Below are 13,166 nucleotides of genomic sequence, written 5' to 3' on the forward strand. Positions count from 1 at the left end.
GTATCTTTAATATTTTTTAACAAAAATATAGCTAACTTAAAGAGCAAAAAAGTTAAGCACAAATTTATGCCACACATGTGGCATATGTGGCGCCCTCTATTAGTTACATTAAAGTAAGTATAAAATTATAATTTATCCTACTCAAAAGCATCCAACTGTAAACTTTTGTCCAAAAATATTTATAAACGTAAAAGTTATAGCGAAAAATAAAATTTTAAATTTCCACTTTAACACCCTGTATCTTTCTTAATATCAACATTTTATTAAAGCAAGTTGGCTTAAATCGTAATATTTTAAAGTGCAGAATCTACAGTTTCTGTTTGTACAATTACTTAAGGACCACCCTGTATACATTTAATTGACTCACATCTGGATAAAATCCTTAACAATAAGAAGTCGGGTCTAACAAAATCCAGTAAATACTGCGTTTGAGGAGGAGCCATCCAATCGGCGACGGCTTTATTCCCAGTACCCAAATACATCAATCCTAAGGCGAGAGTAGAACCTGGAGCTGTGACGTCTAGATTTACTGACGTTCCTTCGCGAATTTGGAAAGACGGTGTTTTATATTTGTCTTTCTGCGAACCTAAAATAAAAAAAAAATGAAATGGTGGTCACAAATTTATCATATTGTTGTAAATCAAACACTATATTTGAATAACGAACTCGGGAAACTCCAGAAAATAGGTCTTCCTACTCCAGTCAATTCTAGCGTAAATAAAATTTATATTGAATGAAATAATATTCGAGACCATTACTAGAAAACTTTTTAGAAAACTTTTTAAAACATTTTTAATACATACCTATAAGCGGCCGTTTGTTTCCTCCGACCATGTAGTAATGTAAAGTATCAGGTACGTTCAAGTCTGATAATCCAGAGGGAATTTCACCATGTCTTAACGTAACTAACCTGCAATGCAAAGATGATATTGAAATGTGAACGTCGAGGAAATTGAATGTGTTATGAAGAGACGGTTAATTTGAATTTTCACGAGTTCAAATTCAAACTGTTAGTAATTTTGGAACTGATGACCGTCAGTAACACATAACATGACATGACTCTGTATTTCAATGTGCCTCCAGTAAGTTGCCGTTTTATCATTTTCTTGGTCTTCCTACTGATTGTCTTCGTATAGGGGAACCGTGTTTTCCCGTCTTTACAGCTCTATTTGTTGCCATTCGGCTTATATAATCGTTCCATTCTACTCTTCTATTTCTTATCCAGTCCTTGATGTTCTCCACCTTGCATCTGTAATTTACTTAGTAAATCTGTACTTTCACCTCTGTCCCATAGTGTTTTACCATCAATTTTTCTGAAGTGTTTTCATCTCTGCTGTTTCTAACATCCTTTTCAGCCTCTCTGTGCAAGGTCGTGTTTCTGCCGCGTATGTCATTACTGGTCTGATGACTGTTACTATAACTTCTGCCTTTCAATTCTTTCCCGATATTTTTATTTCTCCATATTGTTTCATTCAGGCAACCTGCGGCTCTGTTTGCTCCATTCACTTGATCTTCCACTTATGTTTCGAGCTTTTCGTAGCTAGATAATCTGATGCCTAAATATTTAAACTACATCACTTGTTCTATTATCTGACCTTCCACCTCCAATTTACATCGTAGTGGATTTGCTGTTATAACCATGCATTTTGTCTTTTTTGTGGAAATTAACATGTTAAATTTTCTGGCAGTTATATTGAATTGGTGAAATGAATATTATCTTCACTTTGAGAGAGTACTATTACGTCGACTTCATAGCAGATTATTTTAAGTTGTTTTTCTCCCATTTGGTATCCTTTTTTAGTTCTTACTTTTTTTATTATTTCATCCATACTCAGGTTGAACAATAGAGGAAGACCAACTGGTCAACTGAGGCGTACCACAGAGCGCCAAGATAGGCGATTTAGATTACTGGCTCTGCGATACCGTTTTGCTACTACGCGTCAAATTGCTGACCAATGGTTTGGAGTAGTAGGTAGACCTGTTAGTATGCGTACATTATACTGTCGCATTCGAGCCTTTGGACTGGTTTCATTCCGCCCACGACCAGTGCTTCCTTTGACTGTGGACCACTGTCATCAACGTTTGAATTGATGCAGAGAACGGCAGCATTGGGTGGCAGAATGGCGTAATATAGCATTCAGCGATGAATCACAATACTGTTTAGGAATGCATGATGATTAGCATGGTAAGACGCCGATGTAGAGAACGACGAGATACCGGGTTTGCTGTTGAGAGGCATGTACACAGGACAGTTGGAGTAATGGTTTGGGGGGCTATTGCCTATGGTAGCCGGTCACCACTTGTATTTATTCGAGCCAACATGACAGCTGTGCATTATGATGATGACATCTTACAAACCACTTTACTACCTTATCTCTACGGCCGTCAAGACGTCCTTTTTTAGCAAGACAATGCGCGTCCCCATATTGCTCGTCAAACTATGGACTTTCTCCAAGAAGCTGGCGTTAATGTTTTGTCGTAGCTGCCCCGTGCTCCGGATTTAAATCCTATCGAACATGTATCGGATATGATGGGAAGGAGACTGTTCACTTTGCACCTTCCTCCACAGACTCTGGCACAGTTAATACATGAAGTTCAAGTTGTTTGGAACGAGGTGCCACAAGCAGACATCGATCATCTCATTTTGTCAATGCCTAGACGTATACATGAGTGTATTCAGCTGCGGGGTCGCCAAACACATTATTAAACACTTATTGCTGTCTACGGTAGAGCACTAGAGCAATGGATTCTTGAATATTAAAACTATGTAGAAAAGTGAAAATAACACATATAACAAAACAAAGCTTCTACGACCTATAGAAACAAAGTTAGTAATTGTTCTTCAAATCATATCTCTTTTCTTTATAACAATGAAGAGTTGAAATTTTTGCAGATTATCAATGAATATCTATATTTTATAATGCAACTGATAAGTATGCAATTTATGTAATTTAAAATAAACAGTAGACCTTTAAAGTAAAGGTTATCTTCGGGACTTTGCAGGAGTAAGATGAAGCTTGGAACCCGCCTGCAAAGTCCCGATAAGAGAAAGATTGATTTTGAGTTTGAAACTTCAAATTTTAGCGCGCTGAAAAATTTGAAATATCTCCGGTTCTAAAAAACATAGAACCTTCATTATTTTTTTTTAAACCGGGGTAACACGACGTAATATAACTGTATAATTTTCATTACCCAGAAAAAATCATATTATAAAATAAAGTAAATGTACTTACCCTAAAGCTAAACCCGCTGCCAAAGAATACGACTCTCTATCGACGCTATTCTCCATTTCTGGTCCTGGAGGTCTTCCAATTTCAGTCAACAAGACTTCGGTCATATGCCTGTGAGCGGTTCCTTGATATACCAAACCTATACCTAACAAGCCAGCCACTTGTAAAGTTTGGGGAATGTCAAGCTCCATAGACGTCGGAGGAAGCAAGGCTTCGACGTGAATTGCTAAGGTTTTAGTAAGGCAAGGATGGGCAGTACCTCGAAATGCGGCAGAAAGACCTGAAAAATTGATCAATATTATTATTTCTTGATAACCGTCACCTGATATTTTCCCGTATTTCGACCTCATTTAAATCATGATTTCCCATATACCACACGACGATAGTAGTATACCCAGTACACAAAATAATGTAAAAAAAATTGAGTCTTACCTAAAAGTATCCCAACACTAGTCATTTCATGTAGTTTTTCTAAATAGTTGAAAGTGCTATTAAAGGCTAAGTTCTTTAAATGTCCATTTAATCCCAAAGCCAGCAAAAATCCGGCGTGCTCCATTTGTCCATCGTTACCTCCTAAAAATAACCAAATATAGAATTTTGTCATTAATTCTACAATTCTACATTTAAGATTTTTATGACTCCTATAGAAACAAAGACATTTAAGATTTGGATTGGAAAAGAGGATGTGTATATAATTGATGAGCTACTAATAAAACACAACCAAGTGTTGAGATTACCTCCGTACCACTGTGAATTCAAAGCCATTGAATTAATTTGGGCAAACTGCAAGTCATATTACAAGAAATATATTGGTAGAGATGGACATTCTGATAGTGTTGTTATAACTATGAGGCACTAAACAATGTAATACAGAGAGAAAAATGTGTGAGACCTACTCATGAAATTATTAAAAAGTGGTATATTCGAGAAAAAAATATGGTTGACATTAACATTCAATCAATCATAATAGACACTGGTAATATGAGTAGCTCAGATTCTAACAGTGAAGGAATCTTAATTGTATACGATGCTTAAATAAATATTTAATATAAATTGTTTTTTTTTACTCAGCTCAAAAACTTTCTATTTTACAATTTATTATACATCATCATCATCAATGGTGCTACAGCCCTATAAAAGAGCCTCGACCTTCCCAAATCTATTACGCCAGTCAGTTCTATCCATTGCCAACTGTTGCCAGTTTGCTACGCCTATTTGTCTACCATCCTCATCTACACCATCCCTCCATCTGAGTTTTGGCCTAACCCTACTTCTACTTCCCACAGGTTATGACATAAGGATTCTTCTAGGAGGGTTGTTCTGCTGTGATCTTGCCAGATGTCCTGCTCATCTTAGTCTTCCTATTTTTATAAAGGATACTACGTCTTTACCACCAAACATATATTTATATCTGTGATATATCTCGTAGTTGTACCTCCTTCTCCAAACACCATTTTCACAGATGCCACCGAATATTCTTCTCAGGATCCTTCGTTCAAATATAAGCAGGAGATTTTCATCTGCCTTGGAAATGGTCCATGTCTCCGACCCATATGTCAACACTGGTTGTATAAGGGTTTTGTATATGGTTACTTTTGTTTTTTGGCTTAAGTTTCTGCTTCTCACATCAGCCAAATCTTCTCCGTCCAAAATAGCATTTGTTTGCTAGGATTATTCTTCGCTTGATTTCTTCCGTCATGACGTTCTGCTTGGTGATCAGGGAGCCTAAGTATGTGAATTTGTCCACCACTTCAAAGGTAGAGATATCAACCGTGAATTGGTGGTCGATGTTTCTGGTTTTATTGTTGGGTGTTGATGCCATTATCTTAGTTTTCTCCTCATTTACTTGCAGGCACATATTTATTGAGGCGGTTGACAAGGTGGTATACATTTCTTCTAGCTTGCGTGTTGTGCGGGCAACTAGGTCAACATCATCTGCATATGCCAAAATTTGGGATGATTTATTAAAAATGTTTCCTCTGTTGTCTATTTGGGCATCCCTGGCCGCCTTTTCCAGAGCTATGTTGAAAAGGAGACACGCCAGCGCATCTCCCTGTCGCAGCCCGACATGCGTTTCAAATGCCTGTGATTGTTCGCCGTGTATTTCGACTTTGCAAACAACTTTACGCATTGTAGCCTTAACCAACCTTATCAGTTTATCGGGGATGTGGAATGCATCCATGGCTTCATACAATTTATTTCTTAGGACACTATCATAGGCCGATTTAAAATCTACGAAAAGATGGTATGTGTCGATATTGAATTCATTGGTTTTTTCCAGTTATTGCCTTAGCACAAAGATCTGGTCTGTTGTTGATCGACCAGGTCTAAAACCACTTTGATATTCGCCAAGAAGCTCCTCTGAATATGCACTCAGGCGACCATATAAAATACTCGAAAATATTTTGTATGCTGTATTAAGGAGGGTTATTCCCCTATAGTTTCTCATTTCAATTGATCGCCCTTTTTGTGTAGCGGGCAAACGATCCCAATACACCACTCTTCTGGGATTTGTTCCTCATTCCAGGCTCTTAGTATGATTTTATATATATGATTAGTCAGAGTAGCACCTCCACATTTAATAAGTTCCGCGGGTATACCATCACTTCCTGGAGATTTATTATTTTTTAGGTGTTTTATTGCATCCCGTACTTCCTGAATTGATGGAGGCTCCAATGGTGTATTGTTGTTTGCTCCTGGGGGTGGTTGATTTGGATCTTCTACTTCGATAGTAAGTAGTTCTTTATAGTGTTCCACCCACCTTTTCAATACTCCTTTTGTATTGAGTATATGCCCCTCCTTATCCTTACATAGTCCGATCCTTGGTTTAAATTCGTTTCTGGCTTTATTTAGATTTTTATAGAATTTTCTTGTTTGGTTTTCCTTTTTTAATGCCTCAAGTTCTTCCAATATTCTATTTTCATAAGTTCGCTTTTTTCTCCGATGGATGTACTTCTCTTCTCTTCTGAGATCTTTATATTTTTGTTCTTTTTCTCGGGTTCTTCTTTGCTGCATCAGTGTATATGCATTGTTCTTTCTTATTGTAATGTTCTCGCACTCAACATCGAACCACTCATTGCGTGGTGGTGGTCTTTGCGGCCCTAGAATGTTATTTGCTGCGTCTTTAATGTAATTTTTACACATTTCCCATTGTTCACTAATTGTTAGATTTTCTTTAGTTATGTATTTAGTTTCGATATAGTTTTGAAACCTTTCTACCGTTTGCGGATTTTTGAGGAGTTCAATATTAAGGCGCCTTGTTTTGGCACTTCTCTCCTTCGCATTTGAGATTCTAGCCCGAATTCTTGTGCCAACTAGAAAATGATCTGAATCAATATTGGCGCCTCGATAGGTGCGGACATCCATAAGGTTGGAGAAGTGTCTAGCATCTATGATCACATGATCAATTTGGTTGTTCGTTAATCCATCAGGCGAGGTCCAAGTCCCCATATGTATTTTTTTTGTGTAGAAAACATGTGCTTCCTACGATCATGTTCTTTGAGGCTGCGAAGGTGACTGTTCGGTGTCCATTCGAATTAGTATTATTATGGAGACTTTATTTACCAATGTACGGTAGATATATTTCTTCCCTTCTGATTTTTGCGTTCAGGTCACCGATTACTATTTTAATGTCATTTCTAAGACAATTGTCATATGTTCTTTCTAATTCATCATAGAAATTGTCTTTTCTTCGTCTTCCTTGTCCGCTGTTGGGGCATGTACATTAATAAGGCTAGTATGAAAAAACTTGCCCCTGATCCTTAAGCAGCTCATTCGCGGATTTATCGGCTTAAAATCTATAACCAAGTGCTTGACTTTTTGATTGATTTATTATACATAGGTTTCTTTATTTAAATTTTTTTGTGTTAATTTTTGTATGTACATTTTCTTTCAATTTAGTTTGACAACACGTGTAATCTGTATCTAGTCTTATTAAGTTTATTACGTTACGAGGCTCAAAGCTCTTCGATCTTGAATACATCAATCTCCTCAACAATAGTAACAACAAAGCCATTACTTAATTCTGAAAACCATAGTTAACATTGAATAAACAAAATGATCAAGATGATGGAGCCCTGAGGTAGATTTCTAAAATTTATTGAAGATCAAAAGGCTTATATTTGATGACCACTATTCACTCTGAAAATACTTTAATATAGATCATATTGAAACATTTAACCAGCGAAGAGTTATTAGGGTTAGTCGCAAAATTTTTGCCATGATTTTTAGGCAACTGGACCAAAAAAAAAAGGTTTCAACATTTTTTAAATGCTCTGTTCATATGTGATTAAAACAAGGATGAACTTTTATGGCCTTTCGGATAGAGCATTGTGAATCGATAGAGATAAGTCTAAATAAAGTTGAGGATTATGTTATGTAAGCTATTAAAAAATAAAATTTCTGAATATGCTTTAAGTTTACCTCCTTTGGCTTTATTAAAAATAATCCAAGTATTGTCGATATTGTGCGCATCTGGAGTTATCCTCAATCCATTTGCTACTCCGTTGTGGAAGAGCGGCCACAAATTCATATTTGCAGGTGTATCAATATGATTTAAGTCTACAGTGGTACCTCTTGGAGGAGCCTTTCCTATCAAGCATAGAGCTGGAGCTGGAAGAGGTTCTGTAATAACTGGACTTATTGTACGAAGAGTTATCATACCCCTGGAATTAAACAGAATATTAATCATAGATTATCTTACCAAAAACTTAGAAAAGATCGGTTTTAAAGTACAGAATTTACTGGATTTAAGCCGGGACTTTACCAGACAGAAATATGTGAAACTGAAACTGTGTAAACTGAAATATACCGGACGAATATGAAAAAATACGAATAAAAAAATACCGTTATGTGAAAGGATAATACGCTAAATTGCTTTATGGTGTTAAAACTTCATATTTACCTTCCAACCGGCAAAGCCATAGTCCTTATACAAATCCCGTACAGATGTTTTTCTTGTTCTTCGATAAAATCGTGATCAGACACGTCAGGTCTTTGGGTTAGAACGATCGGTACAGGTCTCGAACTCTGAAGCATTTTTCTAGCTTCATTTACTCTGACGTCATCATTAAAGCGTAGCTTCATAAGGGAATTTACTAGGTCTTCCATTCCATCCACTGGCTCTGCGTCTGTTTTAAAACCTATCAAAAGATAAACAAGTATTTAAAAAGTTTATATTAGCTCGACCAAAAAACTCAGAAAAACAACAGAACAAATAAAAAAAAAAAGAAAAAAATGATTGCCAAATTGTACCAATTTTTTCGACAATTAAAAAATTCTCTTTATATATACAGATAAAGCATAATAAAATAAGAAACAAACAGCTAATTTTCATTTAAATTTCACTTACCATGCCTTTCCATTTGTATGTTTTTGCACATTTCAAGTAATTCCTCAGACGATTCGGTCTTTTCTTTCTCTATCTTCACAGCTTCCGCAGCCAAATCTTCCCTCCAAATTAGTAGGTAAGCTTCAGCAGGCCAACCAGGTGGAGGGTTTTCTCTGCATTTCCACAAAGCGTCGTAGAGAAGATAATAAATCGAATACGGTAGAGTTTCGATATAGCTGAAAATATGTAGCTATAAATAACTTTTCATTAACCTAACGTTAAATCTTTTGTTTGCAGCTGATTTGTAAAATGCGATTATCTCGAAAATTGTTGAGTTTTGAAGTTATTATAACAATAAAACACTGAAAACTTTGTTTTCAAAACTTCCACAAAATTTATTATAATATCTTATCACTACAGCTGTTTCGACTATAATGTGTTTACACTTTATAGTCTTTAACTGAATAGGTTGACGAGGGGAGAACTGTTTGTCTCAAGTTGGTCATTCAGAATTATGTCTGTATTTTTTAATTTGTTAATTTCCATAGATTCTAATGAAGATAGCTTTAGGCCTTTATTTTGGATGTGAAGAATTTGAAATTCGTCATTAAAAGAATGATTATGATATAGAAGTTGAAGTACGTATGTAGAATCTGTTTTTCTATTATTGAAAGCCCTTTTATGTTGTGCTATTCATTTATTAAAATTTCTACCAGTTTGACCTATGTAAGTTTTTGGGCGGTCGCCACATTTAAGTTTGTATACACCACTGCGTAAGTGCTTTTTATTTTGGCTCTTGTTGTTTTTAATATATTTGCTTAAGTTATTGTTTGTTCTAACAGCTGGCATTACTCCTTTCTTTTTTATGCGTTTGGCTATTTGTGTTAATATCTTGCCTGTATATGTAATCGAGCAGCTGGGTTTTTTCTCTGGTGGTGGAAATACTAATTTTAGGGCTTTCTTATGTAGTTTTTGATTTAAAATTTTATTAATTGTTTGTTCGTTGTACCCATTGTTTACTGCTATTTGTTTAATAATATTTAATTCTGTCTCAAAGTTGTATTTTGACATCGGAATTTCAATTAATCTATGTAACATGCTATGATAGGCTGCCAGTTTATGTTGTGTAGGATGGGATGATGAATTGTGTATAGTCGTGTCAGTATGGGTAGTTTTATGAGATACGGAAAACTCATGTTTTCATATACGCTAAAAATTGTCCAAGTTGCCTGTTAGTTTCTGTAAAACATACCAGTACATTGTCTACGTATCTCCACTTAAATGTGGCGACTGTCCAAAAGCTTACATCGGTCAAACTGGCAGAACTTTTAACAAACATATAACATTGTTAACTATAAAAGTGCTTTGAATAATAGAAAAACAGATTCTACATATGCACTTCACCTTCTAGATTATAATCATTCTTTTAATGACAAATTTCAAATTCTTCACGTCCAAAATAAAGGCCTTAAGTTATCTTTATTAGAATCTATGGAAATTAACAAATTAAAAACACAGACATAATTCTGAATGACCAACTTGAGACAAACAGTTCTCTACTCCTCAACCTATTTAGTTAAAGCCTATAAAGTGTAAACACATACCAAAAATAGATCACTTGAGAAAGGCACTCTGCCGAAAAAGGAGTAGTGATAAGATTTTATAATAAATTTTGTGGAAGTTTTGAAAACAAAGTTTCCGGTGTTTTATTGTTATATAAAATGAATTTCAATCAGTAATGGTCTAATCCATCACTTATTCTGAAGTTATTAATAGATATCTTTTTTCATTGAAGTAATGTATCTTTAATATTTTTTTATACAAATAGCACTAACAAAGTATTTTCTTAATATCAACATTTTATTAAAGCAAATTGGCTAAAATGGTAATATTTTAAAGTGTACAATCTACTGTTTCTTGTTGTACAATTACTTAGGGATCACCCTGTAGATAGAAAAACTGAAAGAAATAGTAATCTGCATTTGTTTCTCACCTGGTGTTTATTTTCATGTCTACCATGAGCAATACCATTTTTTCCAAAACAGTTGGTTCCTCAAAAGTTGTTTCCATTGACATTTCCTCAGATGCATATGTTTTCGAGTCTGCGAGCATATCGCACAACTAAAATATAAAATTCTAATAAAAATATAAATCCCTAAAAATATAAACTTCTTTATTAAAGTTCATATAAATTATAAATAAAACTTAAATACTTAAGTTTATACCTTCATTTCTGGAAGAAATCTTCACAATGCAACATTCAAATCATTAAATAAGTAAGGAGGCATGAAAGCAGGAATATTGTTAATACCAAGTAATCAAGTAATCTACCAAATTTTCAATACTATTCTGCGCAATATTCTCCCATTCTCAACAAACTGAAGGAATCTGAAATGTAGGTGATAGGAGTGCGAAAATCTTCTGGAAGATTATATCAACTATCCATGAAATATTCCACAGAGTGAACATTTTATGTGATTCATTATTTTAGAAAAATATGTTTTTTACTCTCGATCTGTATTAGTATTCAGTATACCTATCTCTTGCAGTTTTCAAATAAATTAACTTTGTACATTTTTTTTTAAATGTAAATGTAAATCATGTGTTAGACCAATAACGTAATAAAAATAAGAGTAGATAGGTACAGCAGAAACAAAAGAACAATACTTAAAACAAGAAACGTGAAATCAATGACACAATACCAAGAGATCTCTGTAAAATACAAGACATTCTAAGATAGGGGAGATATATGAGGCGGGAATGAAATCAGTATTTTACACAAATAGATAGTGCGGGACTAGCCCGAATAGCAAGGTACCTAAGTCATTACATCATAGAGCAAGAGGCAGAGAAGAAAACACAGAGAAACAGATAATAGACCAGCTATTTAAATTTTCGTACTAATTTGATATTATATATGAAGAGCTTTTTTACAGCACTGCATAAATCCATTTCCGGCTAAAATACATTTTTTGTTGATTTTCGAGAGTTTTTTCTGCCTTAGATCTTGTGTATAAGTCTCATGTGTTAAAAGTTAATATTTCCCATTTAAAATGAGCCTAACAATCATGTTTCTTCCACGAAACTTAATTAATCCACTTAAAAACCTTTACCCCATGTTCACTCTTTTTTTATACAAAACTTAACAACTCTGGTATAGAGATAGAGATAACAAAACTGCATAAATCCTCCGGCCTGCAAAGCTATCCCTCCACTATTTTTGTTTGGTTTTAAAAGCATTTTCTAGAATTAGATGTTGATTCGTGAAACAAAATATAACATTCGTTAGTTCTAAAACTACTCAAAGGGTCGCACGATGAGACGAGATGTTGTGAATTCATTGTATGTCAACGTTGTTTCTGTGTTTGCGTGTTATTTTGAGATGGATACTGTTGCTAATTTATCGGAGGGATCTAAAAAAAGACGATCCATCAAAACAAGCGAGAGAGGGTGTTCAAAAATTATGAAGTACAACGATAGCGATCCTCATTTAGTGTTTCTAAAACAGAAAACCAGACCATGTGCCCATAATTCGAAAAATCTTTGTTATGCTACGGTATCCTACGATGATATAAAAATTAATCGACAAGCAGTCTACATGGCAGAGGGTAAAGAGAAACAAGATCTTGTTTTGATGAAATATATCTCTGCTTTCGAGCCCCAAAGAAGAAGGGGAAGTGGTGCGCCTGTCTCTGTAACTCGCACAAGAACGGTTTCTGTGAAATTTTTTCTCAATTGTCAGAAACAGAAACGCATGATTCCTGTCTGTAAAAAGTTTTTTGCTTTCTCAATGGGCGTACCTGCCTCTCGACTACTGCGGATTGGAAAGGTCGTCAATCAAGGTCTGTCGCCCAAAGAAAATAGAGGTGGTTATCGACGAGAAGCTTTTTTCAGAGCCAAAAAGAAAACAGTCCGTCAATTTCTTGGTAAACTAAATTGTGTCGAATCTCATTATGGAAGAGGAAAAAGTAAGAGAGTTTACCTTTCAGCAGAGTTAAGTGTAAATAAGTTATATAAAATGTTTAAGGATGCTTACACTGCCGATTTGCACGTGAGCTATTCATGTTTTCACCGTATTTTTGTAACCGATTTTAACATTGGATTTTCCTCTCCAGTTACAGACGCATGCGCTACGTGCACTCGTCTTAAATATCTTATTCAACAAAACGCTCGCGGCTCATTTGAAAGAATTAGTCCAAAGACTGAACTTCGTATTCACAAGCTGAGCGCGGATACGTTTTACAAACTAATAAAGGAAGTTCTCAGTGATACTTATACTTTTGTTTTTGATTTGCAACAAGTGCACCCACTCCCTAAAACTCCAATCGGCGATGCCTTTTATCGCCAACAAATTGCATTCTATGCATTTTGCTGTGTGCCTATTGACCCAAAGTCACCAACATTTTATACGTGGAATGAAACGCAGGGAAGCAGAGAAGCAAATGAAATCGGATCTGCATTCATCCATCACTTAAGACGCCAAGATCTTTCGTCTTTTTCTGAAGTATCGTTGTTGCGTTGGCCCAAATAAAAATGCTCATATTGTACATGTTTTGTGCCATTGGCTTAAAAATGAGGCTCCAGAAAATGTACAGAAAATTCATGTA

General features: G+C 35.2%; 1 protein-coding gene across 1 annotated transcript in view; it reads right to left on the minus strand.

Annotated features, from left to right (window-relative positions):
• Nucleotides 1–13,166, minus strand: part of shtd (anaphase promoting complex subunit 1) — a 60,970-nt gene that overhangs the window by 19,308 nt on the left and 28,496 nt on the right. Inside the window, exons 12-19 of the mRNA XM_072534336.1 lie at nucleotides 10,553–10,680; nucleotides 8,581–8,795; nucleotides 8,134–8,371; nucleotides 7,653–7,894; nucleotides 3,663–3,803; nucleotides 3,234–3,510; nucleotides 804–910; nucleotides 368–586 (exon numbers count right to left, since the gene is read on the minus strand). Of these exons, the coding sequence (XP_072390437.1) occupies nucleotides 368–586; nucleotides 804–910; nucleotides 3,234–3,510; nucleotides 3,663–3,803; nucleotides 7,653–7,894; nucleotides 8,134–8,371; nucleotides 8,581–8,795; nucleotides 10,553–10,680 (1,567 nt within the window). The remainder of the gene's footprint in view (nucleotides 1–367; nucleotides 587–803; nucleotides 911–3,233; nucleotides 3,511–3,662; nucleotides 3,804–7,652; nucleotides 7,895–8,133; nucleotides 8,372–8,580; nucleotides 8,796–10,552; nucleotides 10,681–13,166) is intronic.

The sequence above is a fragment of the Diabrotica undecimpunctata genome, chromosome 6, assembly GCF_040954645.1.
Source record: "Diabrotica undecimpunctata isolate CICGRU chromosome 6, icDiaUnde3, whole genome shotgun sequence".
Classification (NCBI taxonomy): Eukaryota; Metazoa; Arthropoda; class Insecta; order Coleoptera; family Chrysomelidae; genus Diabrotica; species Diabrotica undecimpunctata.